The sequence below is a fragment of the Hypomesus nipponensis genome, chromosome 16, assembly GCF_054491055.1.
Source record: "Hypomesus nipponensis isolate SF chromosome 16, ASM5449105v1, whole genome shotgun sequence".
In the NCBI taxonomy this organism is placed as follows: Eukaryota; Metazoa; Chordata; class Actinopteri; order Osmeriformes; family Osmeridae; genus Hypomesus; species Hypomesus nipponensis.
Window position 1 is genome coordinate 7973089 of NC_140376.1, and position 17991 is coordinate 7991079.

General features: G+C 39.7%; 1 protein-coding gene across 2 annotated transcripts; it reads left to right on the plus strand.

The window, feature by feature from the left end:
- The first annotated feature begins 10496 nt into the window (after positions 1-10496).
- Positions 10497-17903, plus strand: LOC146254676 (profilin-2-like). Of its 2 annotated transcripts, none has more exons than XM_084675759.1 (3): positions 10497-10823; positions 13796-13988; positions 15441-15847. In XM_084675759.1, the coding sequence occupies exons 1-3, from the start codon at positions 10695-10697 to the stop codon at positions 15536-15538; spliced, it is 420 nt and encodes a 139-aa protein (XP_084531885.1). In that variant the 5' UTR covers positions 10497-10694; the 3' UTR covers positions 15539-15847. The 2 variants fall into 2 exon arrangements, with proteins under 2 accessions (XP_084531885.1, XP_084531884.1); XM_084675758.1 differs by lacking the exon at positions 15441-15847 and adding an exon at positions 15905-17903 and having other exon boundaries at positions 10500-10823.
- The last annotated feature ends 88 nt before the right edge of the window (positions 17904-17991 follow it).

Sequence of the window (17991 nt, forward strand, 5' to 3'; positions counted from 1 at the left end):
ATTACGTTCTCTATATAACTACAAATTTGGATCATGTTGGTTTTCATGGGCCAAGCAGCAAAGCTGCCAGGCACCTATTGGAATAGTTGAATAGTATTTGTATTTGACAGTGAGCTAGAGGAATCCATTCATCTTGAAAGGGACTCATGGGTCTCTACAGGAATGTGGCATGGGAAGTGTACAGGCATGCTGGCTGGCCTCAAACCAGAGGTGTCATAAATACATCAAGGAGCTTCATGCATTTGGCAATCTCTGCTGAAAGAGGTGAAAGGAAGAAAACAAAGACAGAGAGAGACAAAATGCTTCCCCCAGGTGTAAATGAATAGCGAATGATGAGAGAGAGACCAGTTCAGGGTTCCCATACTTTAAAAACTTTTCTGCCTAAATTAATTTCTTAAACATAATAGGAGGAGCCCAGGAAGTGTGCTTCTGCAGAGGAAATGGGGGGTTCAGATGGCTGAGCGGTCAGGGAAGCGGGCTATTAATCAGAAGGTTGCTGGTTTGATTCCCGTTGTGTCCTTGGGCAAGGCACTTCACCCTACTTGTCTCAGGGGAATGTACTTACTGTGGAAACTGTACTTACTGTAAGTCGCTCTGGATAAGAGCGTCTGCTAAATTACTAAATCTAAATGGGGTTTCACAACATGACGTTAAAGTCAATCATTGTATGGATAGATGTGGTCTGCTGTGAGGAATGGGGGTACACTTCACTACAGTCTTATTCACAGCCTTTTTAAGGGAAGCAGATTCAAAAGGGACTGAGGATCAAACACCCTTCTTGGCCCAGTCCAGAATAATTATGTTGTTTCCACTAGGCTGTGCTAAAGAGCCATTGGTATACAATAATGTGTTTACATTGCTGGCTTAATCTCATAACATGACTGATTATTGAATTACACTGCTAAATGTTATTACAAGACCAGACTTATTCAGAAAAGGACATTACTTCCCGAGAAATGCATGCTTTAAAACAGTATAGCCAAAGAGAAAAGATATGCAATTTATATCATATTATTGATACAGAAATGCCAGGGCAAACAATAGATCTGTACCAAACTGCATAGCTTTTGGTACTGTTAAGAGTACATTTTTGTTAATATTGCTTTGGCCATATATATTTGGCCATGATAGCCAAAATAAAAATGTTACAACTACAACTCACTACCATTGTGTTTCTTTAGTAAGGCACAGCCTTATTTTTTATTTTACTTTTGCCTGGGCTCTCTCAGACTTGGCAACCCTGTTTGTGTAGCTGGTCATATTTATTTTCACTGGTCTGATGGCAACGTCTGCCAGGGAGCACTGCAGTGTACCTCAGTTTGGTCCAGGCCCCTTCTTAAGATATGCCCTGGGTAACAAAACAGGCGTTGTGTGGCCAGCCATGTTGGCAGAATGATCCTAGCCAGCAGTCATCTTCTTTGGTCGAACCAGTGTGACTTCTGACTTGAGGTAAAGCGAAGCAGGCCGAAAGTGCTCAGTAAACAAATAGTTTAACCATAGATCACTTTGCACTTTCTAAAATGACACTCTAAAATATAAATAATTTGCTTCTAGTCTTTGTAGATAGTAGACTAAATTAATGTTTGCCTGTTTTTTTTCTTCCAATTTCCAGTTTAGTATGTCAGATAAACAGATAACAGATTGATACAACTTTAAAGTGTTAAAGTTAAACAATTTGATACTTAAGCAGCTATAATATATATATATATATATATATATATATATATATATATATATATATATATATATATATATAAAGAGGCAGTTGGTATGCTGAAGTTATATTTATGTAGTTTAACCAACAATTTTAGTTTGTGTTGAACTTATAATAGTGCAAATAATTACACCTTTCCTTTAATTTCTCTTTCTGACTGTGACCTCTTTCAGTCAACAAAATGATAGGCCCTGTTTCCTTTATGACAGTGATTATACAATTATTACATTATGGTGTTCACATTAATGCTAATCTTTATTGACAGCATTCCTGTCTTTTCTCTAAAAATGTTTGCTATAAGTAGTTAAATGTTCCAAAGATTTCTTTATTTGAGAAACATGAGTACGGTAGTACAGTAGTTACCTTAGTAGAGTAAATGAAAGTGCTGTTTTAACCAAAATACCCAACATGTGGTCATTTGCTTACCAAGTTATTCAAAATGTAAGCAGAAAGATGTTTACATGTGCTTGTGCGTGAATGTGCATTTGTGTGTGTGTATGAGCATGTCAGCATGTTCCCAAGAACATCACGTTCTTAATTTGTGCTTTTTTGTTGGCTTTTGTAAATGTACATTTTGTATTGTGCCAATCAATGCGGTTGTAACAGTGGAATAAATAAATTTTCTCTGGTGAAGACCTATTCATTAATCTCTACAAGTATTTACCTGCAGGGAAAAGCAGAGAAGGCAAAAAAGAATAATTCCCACTTGATAAACTGGATGTACTCTAGTGACGTGTGTCATGTCCAACATCTGACTGCTTACCATCTTATACACACACACACACACACACACACAAACAAACACACACAAACACACAATGTACACCCCAAGGGGACAACAACTTCGGAACCTTTTGATTCTTACTTACTTAGAAAATAAGAACATAACGTTTTGAACGACCTAACCCTGTAATTGCAGTCATTACTAATAATGCCTATGGCCATACCTTTACTTGCCTAATAGTATTGGCTGGGTGAACAAGGTTGAATGATAGACACGTACTAAAATAATATCCAATTAATAGGTTTTGTTTTAACAGAAAATGTATTGGAAACCTCTTCATAGACAAATATTGTGGTGTTCTCGTCTTAATTAGCCAAATCCACTGCATAATCTAAAAGATCATTTTACATCCAAGGGTCTCTACCGAAATGTTATCTTTGACTTATCAATTACCCCTTTTCCAATCCTTCTTGTTTTAACAAGGATGTGTGCATCCATCTTATCATCTCATTGTATTGAAAATCCCAAGAGACTCAATTCCAGGTCTGCGGGATTAGTGTGTCTCATGGGTGCAATATGAGCAAGGGTCTCCTGTAGCTCACACATGGTAGTACATGGTAGTACATGGTAGAACATGGTAGTCCATGGTAGAACATGTCTATCCAATATAACCTGCCCTCTGGTCTGTCAGTGCGACATAACGAGTCTCACATTGTTCCATCTGCTTTGAGATGTGTGTTCTCTGGTTGGAATGAAGATTCACACCTTGTGTCTGTCTCCCAAAACGTATAATGTTTTCTAAACTTTTTTTACCACATGTGAAATGTAAGTGTAACAGTAAAATTGTTAACCTGATTTAAATCTCCACCTATCTGGTTTGTTGAAATTAGACTGGAAAAAGACTGTAGGGATTCTGTTTCAACAGGTTAGTTTCTTGGAGAAAAAACACCTAATGGTACAGTAGTTAGAAAGAAATGACTGCAAAACATAAGTCATATAATTAGCTTGATTAAAATTTTGTTTGCAATGAAAAAACTTTGAATGAACTTGTTGCAAACTGTCATATTTCCCTACAAGCTTTATTGCTTCATAATTAGCATGAGGAATCCTTTTATGAGTCGTTTATTTGGGCTGCCAGCATCTTACTGGTTGGTTGATCCAATCTGTACTTCTGTGGACCTGCCAACTCCTTCAGAGGCTAACAGTCCTTGTGCACCATCTATGTGGCAATGTGCTCATCACACTGTAGAATCTTTTTTCTTCAGAAATTGTTTTTTCAGTCATCACTGTAGCCACTAGGTGTCATCAGTGAGCAGCAACATATTGACACTGAGACTGTTCTCTTTGTACACTTGGATTTGAGTTCAGTTGCAGAGTTCATTCTTGTCCAGCTGGATACATTAAAAACGAGATATTTGGTTGTTTAACCAACTGTATTTCACTTTGTAAAATACAGAGCCGCAATTCGTCAACTCCATCTTGGCAGTTTGGAAAACACCTGTAGCCCGCTGCTGCAGTGGATCTGATCACTCTGTTTTAAGTAGAGTCATGTGATGTGGCGACTGGCAACTGTCCAAATATGGCCACCTAGACTCTTGTCATTACCATTTATACTGTAGTCTCTTTGAAGTGCTTCCACCCCAAGTACATTTTTGTACATCGACCCTGTCTTAATCTTAATCTGTCTTTCTTTCTCTTTTTGGTTTGCCTTCTGTCTGCCTCTCTCTCTCGTCCTAATTTAAGCCCTCAATCAAGAAAACCCATCCTAACATTAACCTGTTTGTAGAATAGTCTTGTTTGTGTTCTGCATGTGTCCAGCCCATTCACGCAACTGTTGCCCTTGTGGCCTAAAGAAGTATATAACTACCTTTCAGCGGCGCCTATTTGCGCTTACTTTATTTATTAATTTGAACGTTGATTATTGCATTTTTATATCCAAAGGCCCATACTTTTGTCAAGGTTCAACATAAATACATGTCACATGTTCATATAGTCATCCCCACATTCAAGTAGGCTCCCACTGGCGCATTTGTCCCAGGGAATGAAATATCTGTATGATAATAACACCATGCCCTTCTCACCTCAAAGTGCCTACCTCTGTCCTAGACAAGGCTGAATGGCCTTTGCTGCAGTGATGTAAAGCAAGTTGGAGGTGCTCTGAAGTGCACTGGATACTATTTATTATTCATTTGACTTGCAAATGACTGGAGGCTTTTGGGGAAACAACCTTGGGTGGTTCTGAGGCAGTCAATGTACCAGATATGATTCACATGAACACTCATGTCAATTGTCGTTGGTGGGTGGGTGTGACAGTTTGTGGTATTAGTACCATATTAGTACCATAGATCTTTGACACGTTGATGGAATGTTTTGGTTAAAAAAATATTTGTATTGAATATATGTAAGATGAAAAAACAACCCATCTTTAGATCTATGGTTTGTTGAGAATGCAATTATTAATCTGACGCCATTTATACATAGTCATGTATGCTGCATTGGAGAGATTTTGAAACATGTTTTTCACAAGGTTAACACTAATATACATCCAATTTACATACCAACATTGCCATAGTTTCCATATTCCACCATGAAAATCCTCCACACCTGTGTAAAATAGTAATGTACAGGATCTGGAGTATTTTCCACCCAGATATATATGTTTTTTGAACAGTTTTCCATATTTAGCCATATTCATTCTTCACTTAATGTTTATGCACCAGGGAGAGACATGTTACATTTGCTTCATATCTTTCATTTGAATGTTACATTTGAAGAATATTCAGCTTTTGATGTCTTTCAGCATGTTATATTAATTCCTGTATTTCGTAACTGAGGTTTCTTGGAATAGCTTTTTTAACAGCAAAGTGCTTCTCGGGTGCCTTTGTGTTGGTTTTAATAAACTGGTCAATACACCTATAGAATCAGGTATTGAGGTGGCGGGTAAGGCCTCTGATATATATTACACATCAACATGAACTAGCTGGCAGTAACATCAGAACCTTGCACAAAATTGGTGGCTACCTCAGAAGGCTTTACGACCATTGTGTTGAAAATGTTCTTTGAATTGGAAGTCTTTGTGAAATGATGATCAATGTCAAACTGCTTTATATGGCAATTTGTTTAACAAGATTCACAGGAGTAAATAATAGTGCTGTATGAGCTGAATTCCAATATATGAATTTTCCTCCCCAAATTACTTGTCTTAGATCAATTCAAAGGCAAGATCTTTGATCGGGTCATCTAAATGGAGGCTTTAAGGCCCTTATCTCACATTTTTTGTAGACCATCATGGAACTATCCTGTCTCATGCAAATGTATCAATCTCCAACTCTCCTTCCAGATGAATCATACCCATTCATTCCTTAGAACAGTGGAACATTGTCTCAAAGTGTACATTTTAGTACCGTCCTTTCAATGTAGCTAGACTAGACTCTGTCCCCTTTGCTGTACTAGTACAGAACAACACTATCCTAGCATTGGAACTACAGGAAGCATATATCCATATTTGTTTAATATTATTGCAGGCTGTGGCTGATACTGAATCTGAAATATAAGTCAATGGTTGGGAGTTAGTGGTTGGTGTTGATGCTGGCAAAGTACGAACATCAGTTGTGTACGTCACTTTATTTGTAGGGTTTCTGTAGTAGTTTAAGTTGTGAAACATGGATTCTATGAGCTGAGTGTGGGGTAGGGGGGATAAGTGTTTGGTGGGGGGGCTGACTTTGCAAGGCTTCTGCAGCTGTCCCATGGGTTGGTTAATGGCTGCAGATGGGTGGACGTCATGGAGCCTGGATTGGTGCTCTTTCTCAGTTCCCCACCCCCAGTGTGCCTTGGGCTTACTCCTGCCAGGCATGGACACATGTTGTGGTAGAGATCCCCCACCGTGCCACAAGTGTCCCCCCCCCCCCACTGCCTTGAGCAATGTGTGTGTGTGTGTTTGTGTTTGTGTGTGTTTGTGTGTGTTTGTGTGTGTGTGGATGTATATATGTTATTGATAAAGAGTAAGAGAGACAGAGAGAGAGAGAGAGAGAGAGAGAGGGAGAGAGAGAGAGAGAGAGAGAGAGAGAGAGAGAGAGAGAGAGAGAGAGAGAGAGAGAGAGAGAGAGAGAGAGAGAGAGAGAGAGAGAGAGAGAGAGAGAGAGAGAGAGAATAGATCCATTCCATGAAGCATACATGGGCAAAGGTGAAAGGTGAAAGATGACTGGACATTCTTATTCTCTGAGATCTGAGGAAAGCTGAGACCTGTAACTCAAATGGATTGGACTCATTTGGAAAGTAATGATAGCTTGATCTGTAGCATCATGTGTTTTATGATTAATGTGAGGGGTGTGGACAGATGGGAGGAGTCAGATGGCTGAGCGGATAGGGAATCGGGCTGGCAATCAGAAGGTCACTGGTTCGATTCCCGGCTGTGCCAAATTACGTTGTGTCCTTGGGCAAGGCACTTCACCCTACTTGCCTCGGGGGGAATGTCCCTGTACTTACTGTAAATCGCTCTGGATAAGAATGTCTGCTAAATGTAAATGTGGACAACCAAATCATGATACCGAGTGCATAATGGGCATTTTATTTTCAGTTTCTCACTCTCTTTTTTCTTTTTATAGATTTTTTTAAATATCCACAAGTATACATTGTCTGCAGGTTGAGGGCATACAGAAATTAAAAGTGATGATCTAATGTGTATTGAAATACATTAACATTTACATGTATTCATTTAGCAGATGCTTTTATCCAAAGCGATCCATCTTCCAAGAGAGAGCTTTACAAAAGTGCATAGGTCAATGATCATAAACAACGAGATAGCCCCAAAAACATTGCAAGCAACAATAATAGAATTTACAGCGTGTACAATTAGTTCAAGTGCAACAAGGTCCTTGTTGCACTTGACATGTCATTGTGTTCCTGAAGGAAATAAACTAACATCGGATCTAACAAATCTTTCATAAGTACCATTGTAAATACATTTAAACTTGAAGTGTTTGAATGATTTATTTAAATCGGCAGGGATCCTCATCTTAGATGGGACCCCCAAAAGTCTCAGTCCTCAGTCTTTTCAAACATAAAGGCATCCAGTTCACTAATCAATTATTGCTTTGAGTTTATGCACTCATTCTAATCTCTTTAAGCAAAACAGTTTAGCACGGCTGGTAGTATATGTACCACCTGGCTAGTATCTGTCTTTTTCTGCAATCAACCTATTATTTTATGAATCTTGATATTACATTATAAAGACAAGAAAGGATGAAAAGAAAACATTGAAAATGTATTACTTTACTTTATACTCAGCTGCTGTAAAACTAAACTGCTTTGCCTTTGGCTGCACAACTTACCATGACAGGTCTAGTAAAGTTAAAGTGTGTAGACAGTTCCTAGGAACAAAACAGCCTTCACTATGTGTGCTGATGGTACATTTTTAATGCACTATGTTGAACCCTTAAGTGAAAAATAACTATTTCTAACACACACTTCCCTCCCTCTTCATATCTGGCAACTTTGGAGTGACGCAACATTCAAAAGCTGAAGCATACAGTAACCATAACCTCCCTTTAGTAGAAAGATCATGTCCATAATAACTCTTCAGATCTATGCCAAACATCAATTTACCGATTGTTCTCAAAATCAGCCAGACTCCTCTAAAGAAAAATACTTCCTCAATTAAGGAAGGTCAATAAAAACCATAGAAAATATGGTTAATAACTTGCTTCCTAAGACTGGAACATTGGAGGTAAATCATTTATTTTGAGTGAAACTATCGCAGGCAATTCCAGAATAGATAAGAGTTCAAAGGTTTAGATAAATCTTTTATAACTGCTGATAAATCAGGGTAGCTCAATACTGTTGTTTATGAACAGAAAATGTCAAAAACAACCAACTCTGAAATTCCTTGGGAAATTATCTCCTCGTGACAGTGATAAGAAAAGTTGTCTCTCTAGATATGGTATATATCTATAGGAGACATTTTAAACAGGTTTTTGTTCAATTTAGCCTGCTACCATATTAGCTCACTCCCTGTCAGGCCTACCTATGTTGTACAGTACATTTAACATGTATAAAAGTATGATATTAATTAAAACACAGTTACAAACAAAGAAAATTGAGTTTTAGCCCACTTTTATTTCTGGCTTGACAAATACCAATCGCTCATTCCCAAATAATAATGCCAAACAAAAAATTATAGGGAACCTAATTTGTTTTGTAATTGAGATCCTCTCCCCCTGTATTCTTACAAATGGCCTTCCAGATTATAGGGATTAACAAAATTAGCCCCAGATTTGACAGACCCTGCATTGTGCAATAGCAGCAGGTGGTCTTGGAGTAGGGACAATTTCTAGTAATCTCTCTTTCTTTTTTTTCATGCCAGTCTAGGAGGAAACAACTCCAGTTGATTAACTAGGCCTACATTGGACAACCATCCTTCTTGATCACTTTTTGTGACAAGGATGGGTTTTTGGGAGTCAGTCCAAACTCAATTCAGTTCTTATAATTTGTCAGAACAGACACCAGCATAGACAATAAGACAATTGTGTTCACATAGTCTATTTCACATACAAAGACAAAGTACAAGATGTGTGCTATATTGACTGCTGTATAGAGCCTGTCCAACTTTGTGTGAGGGAGATGTACAAGGTTGTATACCGTTAGTGATTGATCATCCTCATTTCTGAATCCTAAAGGCTGTAAAATAAGTCATTAAAATTAGCAGGGTGACCTGTACAGAAGGAAATTATATAAGAAATAACCAATTTGGGCCAGTTGTAGTTTACTCTGTCGTTTTTTCCAGCATTAAAGGGGTATTTTTTTCTCCTGTCTGTGACAGTGTTGCTACTTAGTAGTTAGTGAGTTGGTCAAACTTGAAGACTTGCACACATGGGTGCATTTGGGTGTGGTCATGAGATTATCAAACTTCCTGTCCAGCTCATTTCCTTTACCAATGCGGATGACTGGCTTTTCAGATAGGAATTAAAGGTAGAAAGGTGAGATTCATAGAGAGAAATGATTTTTCAGCTCAGTCTGAAAAATATGCAATATAGACAGGATGATTCTATGTGAATTTCTATTAAGTCAATCTTATTTTTTTACAATGACAACAGATGGATAGAAACTATCAAAAATAAATCACCCAGCTCTACTCATGCTATATTATTAATTAGGTACATATTGTTAAGATTAGTTACGATAGGATAAAAGTGAGACGCATTCTACACGTGCCATTTATGTCTCGACATGACATTTCCTTAGACAAGAGTAGCTATGTGTTAGAGACAGAAGAATCCTCACATTTTAAGGACGTCAACTGAGGGATTGACCATTTTACTTCATCTGTAGACCAAAGTCTCTTCTAAGAAATTGGCCTGCTACTTGAATGAATCACATTGATAGCATATAAATACTTGAAATTGCAATCCATAAAAAATTACGTGATGGAATGATAGTTAATTACAATTGAGAGTCAAGATGTTTTTATTCCCCTTCCCTTCATCTAAGATGTAAGAGTGGTCATTGATTATTTGATTCACTTATGCAATATTTGTACATCGTTTTGGATCAAAGCGTACTATAATTGTGAATGTAAAGATATGATCCAGGCTAAATTGTGGTTTTCTGTGTAATGACGGCTGTACTATTGTGTTGGATATGCTGTCAGTGTTACAAAAACGTGCAGTTACATCTCAGATGCTCGTCTGTGCAATCAGTTTTGTCTGTCAAACTACTATCCGAGTCAATCTAGTGATATCAACAAATGAATAGTTCCTAGTATGACTGATAATGTAAACGCTCGATTTATACCGTGGCGGGAATAGAAAGGATACCCTCAGTGTACGGCGAACAAAGAATCAGTACACTAACGATTCGCAGTGATTTGAACCGCATATCTAAACCAAATGTAGTTAACAGCCTATATCTTTATAAAATATCAGCATGATCAAATTAGCTAAAAGACACGATCCAGATTATTCTTTAAATCTGTAGTTTCAGTTTATGCTTCCGCCACAGTAATGTTTTGCTACGACGCTCAACCTAACAACGACTGCGCGGAGTGATTTAATAAGGACTACACCCAAGAGCTGCCCGATTGCAGTGGCTTCTCTTCGTTCGCTGCCCATACCCAGAAGAAAGCGGGGACGTGCCGGAGCTGGGGAATCGTTGGACACTTCCGAATCGCCAAAAATATAGCTTGAACAACCTCAGTGCTTATCGAGAGTACCTGTGACATATTGTAATCATACATTTCAACATTTGAACTAATACGCAAATATGTCCTGGCAAAGCTACGTGGATAACCTGATGGCCGATGGCAGCTGCCAGGACTCCGCCATTGTTGGGTACACGGACTCCAAATACGTCTGGGCATCGTGTATCGGTGGTAATTTTGCCAACATTTCGGTGAGTCTCAATTTAATTACATTGCTTCTATTTGTCTGATGAAATGGTTTGGATTTGGGAGCCCCGTATGTGGTGCTCCTATTGGAATTAGGCCTTGTTGAACAGAAAAGCCACTGCACAGGGGAGATTGAATGGATTGAGGCGAGCCCTGTGCTTGGCACACATGGCTAGAGGTCCAGTGTTTGCAGACAGTAGTTATTCCATTATTGGATGTCGACGAATCTGCCCGTGACACATAGCAATGGGGTATAGATGCGGTATTTTAAAAAAATCTTATATTTTTCATCACAGAATTTTTTTTTGAGACTGTTTGCTGGCGTTGGCTACATAATAGCGTGCATAGCAAAGCTAATGCTAGCGGCGAAAGCTAGCGTCGCGAGCTGCTTCATGTGCATGCAATATCTCGCTAACTGGAGCATTGGAACACCCGTTTAGAAATGTAAGTTAATTTCACCGTATCTGTCAGTGTCCAGACACATGCCAAGAGCTGCAAATTTAACTTAACTGGCAATGCGGTCTTTGGTTTATAGGGAGTTGGTAGCCAAAATTCATAAAATAAGGGCCGGCCATCCATTCTAAAATCAGGTACGCCAAGAAGCATGCTCATTTACGCTGTATGTAGAAGTATGTGACATTCAGACGAGTCTTTGTACAGTCCGCGGTATTCGTAGTGTTATCTGTGAATCGGGCCATCGATGCCACCCCTTTTCCCAAGATGGCGCATCCACTCCCAGTGTCTCTTATTTAATGTTTCACGGATTCAATCTTTATGCACTTTTCCCCGCACGTATGCCACAGTGGTAGTCGACTTTTAGCAGCATAATAGAAACCACTTAAATTTACACTGCCGGTTAAGCAATGTACACAATGTTCGAAGCGCCGGTTCTGGCGATTCCTGGATCCTCCATTTTGTTAGCAAGCATGAAAATCAGCTGTTCAGTCGTCTAGCGTCAGCTCTTTGTGCAAAGTGTAGTTCTGATAAAGCTAGCTAGCTATATCACAGGGTTGCCGTAAAAGGAAGTAGAATGATCAAACCCAAATCTAGTTAAATCCTAACCAACAAGCAAGTTATATACTGGCAGTTGATCGGCTATGTGCTAGGCTAACCATTATAGCACTTGTCCATGTAATACTAATGTGACACACATCTCAGTAAATGACGAGTCATTTGCTGGCCTAATCTAATGAATGCACTAGACGAGCTAACGTCAAAAGTATAATCTCGGGAGATGAAGGCTTCTCGGCCTTTCTGGATTTTGCAGGCTGACACGAGGGGGGTGTCTAACAACATTTGCAGGACGTCTCTACTGTGCTTTGATTTGATTCTCAAAATGAAATCACCCGTCCTTGCCTATTCGCCACATGTGGCATTTGTCATTGCAGTGTTGACGGTGAACGTTACTTATGAAAATGTTTTCATTCTGATATGAAGAAATGGGACAAGTTTTATTCGGTTCAGGAAGCATACTCATTCTCATTCTGCGATTTCCAATTTTTACGCCGTTTGTGTCGGACGTCTCACGTCAGTCTAGAGAATTTGAGTTTTATCTAGAATTCCTTTTGTTGATATGTTATATTTTTGCACATTTTCAATTGAAGTATTCTCCGATATAATGCTAAACCAACGGGCCTGTCCAACACTGAGTTGCACAAGTTCTACCCATCTTCCATTTGAAATGTGTGCTTTGTAAAACACAGCTAAAAGTTTCGATACTAAAGCTATCACAATCGCAAAAACGAGAGACTACAAATGAACAAGAACTTAAAAGTAGTCTAATGTTTCATGTCAGAATAACCATACATGCTTGTTTCCAGTTTTTCTGTAGGCTGGTGTACATTTAGACAACTTCATGTCAGTAGAAGTGGAGCTGGATAACCAGCTGTGGTCTGCCATTTCTCCCAATAGGACATTGACATTAGATGTGGAACCACCATTTAAAAAGTTATCACTTAAGCCATCATTGGGTCTAACTAGGATGAGTGTATTTAATTTAAATGTCAGAACAAGTCACATCCCTAATAATTGAATGCAGTCAACATGGATGCACGCTGGACAATTGGCTCTGGTTGGGATTTAACATCTGGCACAATTTTTCAATGAGAGATGGAGTCTTGATCACTCAGTTTAGATCTTGATAGCCAAAAACTGGGACTTGAACAATACACCCTTTTGGTTCCATTGTCTTTTTCTAATTTGGTTAGGCCTTAATTTAATAATTTATTCTATCATGTCTGGGTAACCAGGTAGTTTTACCAGGTCTTAAACGGTTTGGAAGTTACAATCTAAGGTTGTCTCTTGGTTACCTAGATGCCCTATCTAGAATGTTCTAGACTAGATATGGCTATTAAGAAGCAGGCATGCTTTAGTTTCAGTTAGTTCTGTAAAACAGGTTGACATGGTTATGGAATGCAACACAACACACAGCATTAGGATATCAATAATGTCAGTCAATTTTACGTTATTTGCCATACGTTTATTTTAGCAATCACTGAACAATGTTTAACAACCACCAATACATTGGTGGGACTCAAGTCTAAAGTTATGACTACTTTTCTGTATACTGGCGACGCCTTTCTGTTCTCAGGCCTGTTTGTTGAATCTGAGTAAACCGGTCATTGCTTTCCTTAAGGAAATGACCAAAGCTAGAATTTTCTTTGACCTCAATCTGAATAAGCATAGACTGGTGGTTGCTGGGTCCTTGCAGTGGCGCATGTGATGGTTATGGGTGTGAGAATGTGAAAGCTACACGGTACATTTGACTGGCAAATAATTCACCGGAACATCAACTCTCTGTGACAGGAGTTGGTAGTCTAGTTACTGTTTGGTGAATTAAATGTAATCTGATATGTTACACCACAGACTCTGCCCACAACTTTGATCACCGGTGAACTCATGCCCTCTCTCGGGCTCCGCTGAATACTTCCCTGTTGTCCATCCATAACAACAGTCTCTCTCTCTGCCTCTTCCCCAGGCTGAGGAGATTGACATCTTAATAGGAAAGGACCGGGAGGGATTTTTCACCGGAGGGCTGACCCTAGGCCAAAAGAAGTGCTCTGTCATCAGAGACAGCCTCCATGTCGATGGCGACTGGACAATGGACATCAGGACAAAGAGTCAAGGAGGAGAGCCAACATACAACATTACCGTAGGCAAAGCCCTGAAAGGTAACATCCTGTCTCTCCCTCGTTGCACAAACGCGTAGCGCATAGATTAGTTTTGCTTTGCATTATAGTAGTGTGCATGCACAATATTTGATATTCACCTTTCCTCAATATATCCTATTTTAAAGAAGACACCATTCCTTTATAATTAGATCCAATGTATGATATATTAACTTTAAAAACATGAAAAAAAAAAAAGGGAAAGATTATTAATCACTGACAGGGATGAAAATGATAACAACAACAACAAAAAAGATTCAGGTCTGCCATGTTCAAGGAGATAAATTAGTTTCTTTTCATTTAACGAAGCTGACTTCAAACCTAACCCCTGTAATCACAAGAACAAGGAATAATAATAACTGCTACCCAACTAAATTCTCCACTCAAACCAATTATCCAAACTCTCACCGGAGCGGCCAATCGAAGGAAATCCGTCCGAGTAACGAGTTACCTGTGAGTTGTGCCGACGTTCATCTTGCCTGTATGATCCTCGTCTCCCACACGCCCCCCTCCCCAAGCCTCCGAGTCCCTGGCTGCCCCTCCTACAGGTGGGAGAGACTGTCACAGGACACCCAGGGTTCTTCTCTCTCTACTGATATCACTTCTGCTCTTTCCAGTAATGGACCCTCCGCCCCCCACCCACCTCGGTTGCATGCATATTCCTTTCTCCTTCCTAACGTAATGCACCCCCTCCCCTCCCCCCCCCCCCCCCACACACACACACACACACACACACACCAACTCCTGTGTACACCCCTGCACATTGTGAGGTGACATTCTTTCTCAAATTAGGGCTCTTACACGCCTTTGACTTGGGTTTACATTTGGAAGATTTCGTATGTATTGAGGAGAGGTACCACACGCATGCTGTATCTGCATGTGTAGTTTGCTGCTGTAGTGTTTGGCGGTAGTGAGAAGCATTCACTTTCCTATTCCTCCCCGCTCCTGGAATGTTGTATACATGTATGTAGACATACAGAAGTGGGCCTTTGTTACCCCCCAGCATCGTGTAAGATAAAGTTATTGGCTGATCAATGCAGGGCTTGACGTCATAGCTTGAGAATGAGGCAAATTCGGAAGTGATTGTTTAATATTTATCTGAAGGAGGCATAAACACTTCCTTGTTCAGGAACGCGGGATAGACTATGATGATGAGATTTGTTGTTTTAGTTTTATACAGCCCTATTGGGATTTTAATCTCTTATATTTTATTATCACTATAAAGACAGCCTTGCATGTTTATCCCCCTGTCCGAAGACGAACAGCTTTTGATAAGAAAATGAATGCTTAAGTTTTGTCCATATTCAGGCCTCTTAATGTGCTGTCTGTTTTCCTTCATACTAATCTGTCCTGTCGACTTGCTTGTTTTTTTGTAATTACGCTTAACCTTTTTTCTAAAATGATCTCCCAACTTCACGACTTCTCTAAATTTCCCTTCCCTCTCTTTTCTTTCAGTCTTGGTTCTTGTAATGGGCAAAGAAGGGGTCCATGGAGGCGGATTGAATAAGAAGGCATACTCAATGGCAAAATACTTAAGGGATTCAGGGTTCTAGTTTAGTCTTGACTTAGCCGATGTGGTGTAGTTGAGGGAGGAGAGGAAAAAAAGAAAAAAAAAAACATAGAAAAGGAAAAAACACAAAAAATATAAAACTCTTTAAAAACAAAATTGCTGTCAAGATTTTCCCTTTCAAGCTGTCCCATTGGAAAAAGAAATAAATAATAAAATCCTCAAAGCGTTACTATTTACTAGCGGTACAGGGTTCCATGGGTTGTAGGCCCCTGACTTCAACAACGTTGCCCTCATGTTTAGCGGAGGGGGGAGTAAAAAAAACATGAGAAAAATACATACTTTTTGAGCCCTACCACCATGTCTGTTCATTTGTTTTTTTGTTTTTTGTATTCTTGTGCGTGTACTCCAGCATTGGTTGTAATCATGGGAAAGGAAGGTATCCATGGAGGGCAACTCAACAAGAAAGCGTTTGCCATGGCTGAATACCTGAGGAGGTCTGGATACTAAGTCAACCTCTGCTAGCCACCTAGCAGAATCACCCATACCACCCTGTTGCATTTCACACTACTTCCACTTTTATAGTTGGTAGCTGCTTCTTTATATATTTTTTTTCCCTCCCCTCCTCCCTCCCTCCCATACCATTTTGTCCCCCCTGCTTTGCGTTCTGCTGTTTTTTTTCTCTCTTTCTCGGTCATCTTTATGCATTCACACTACTCCTATCCCATTCTAGCACTACTATTGCACCATAGTTAAAGATGAGCATGTTGTTAACAGGACATTGAAAAAATCTGTACTTACGGAAGACTTGCACCATGCAGGCCAACCACTCACTTGCAAAAACTCAACATATATTTTTTTTTTTCAACCAATTTTTTTCATGAAGAACTGAGATTTCGTGTGGTGGTGGTGCCGGGTAATTCAGTGTCGTGTGTCCCCCCCCCGTCCCCCCCCCGAACGGCCGATGCCTTTTTGAAGCACTTGAGCAGTAAACCAAGCTCATATTGTCTTCCTGTTCTAGAGCATGTCTGGGAGGGGAAACTGCATGCATATCTTTTAAGTCCACTGTTGTTCTCCCTGCCCTATCCCCTCCCCTGCTCCCTAGTAACTCCTGCCAAATGTCTGTACAGTACCCCGACCTCCCCTACCATTCCCCCCCCCCCCCCCCAATCCTGTTTGTCCATAGTAATTGACACTCCATCACTACACAGGAGACGCAACTGTCCATTAATCAACCACTACACCCTGGTCCTTCCCTCCCCCGCCCCTCTGCTGTCAACCTCAATACTCTGTACTGAATGATTTGAGGGGGGGGGGGGGGTTGTGCTTGGATGCAGTCCTGACATGCTATCAGTTTTGGGTATTGATTTGAGTCGAATGGCAAAAGAAACCCAGCCGGTTGAGATGATGCAGGTAGAAGCTCCTCCCTAGCCCTCATGATCTACTTGACTACATGATCCCCCATGGACATTCCATCGTTACAATGGCTCAGGCACTTAAACTATTGTTTGCCAGCTCCTGTAATATATTGTAATCTTTTTTTCTTTTTTTTTGTGTGAAAAGGCTGCCATTTTGGACAGTAGATATCCCAGCATAACCACCTGGAGTGTGTCCAGTTAGATTTCTTTTTTTCATAGGACCAATTTTAGTCACAGTTTGGGTATATATACAATTGCTCTAAATCATTGGAAAAGTGACTGCTAGACTTGCGTTTCTGCAAAACTTCACTAACATAAACCACACGACAACAGTAAAACAGCTGTGGGGCAGGAGAGTGGAGGGTTTGTCGTTGAAGGAAATTTTAGTCTCATCTTGTCAACTTTTTTTCTTTTTAAGAAATGAATTACTGCATTTTGTAAACCCATGATGTGTAAAGAAACAAAACTGTGGAATAAATTGCCTTTCTCTCTAGTCATCACCTAAGATGTGGTTATCAAACTGTCTGTTCAAGCTTGGTACTAAATGTAATGTCCAATTGAAAAGAACTTCAAAAGATTACGTGGAAATGACATTAAATTGTAACGGGAGATGGGATTGGTTGGAATAAGAACACTCTGGCTGTCTTGTGGAAACATAATATACAAAACCTGTGTACCCTGTGCCATAATGTAGAGCGAAATCTGTTGCTATTGTGAGATGGATTTGACCTGCTGCCCCATACGGAGTCATTTCATGGGCACTTTCTAAGGGTGTTTTAGCATCAGCTTCCATTCAGGCCCTGTGGGATGTGTGTACTGATTAAAATCCTGTTTGCTGATTTTTTCTGTTCATTTATTTCCCCACCCCTCTTTTCTTACATCTGGGATATGGTCTCTAACACATCTGATTTCATATGAATAAACCAAGAAATGCCATACATTGATTTTATCACCTTGTTTACAGACAGATCAAATAAATTTATTCCAACCAGATCAGTCCTGTTATGTGCGTCTTTTGTCTGTGTTGTTTGTATTGTAAAGGGAACGTGGGGTTTGGGGTTGAGCTGGAATCGGTATGGAG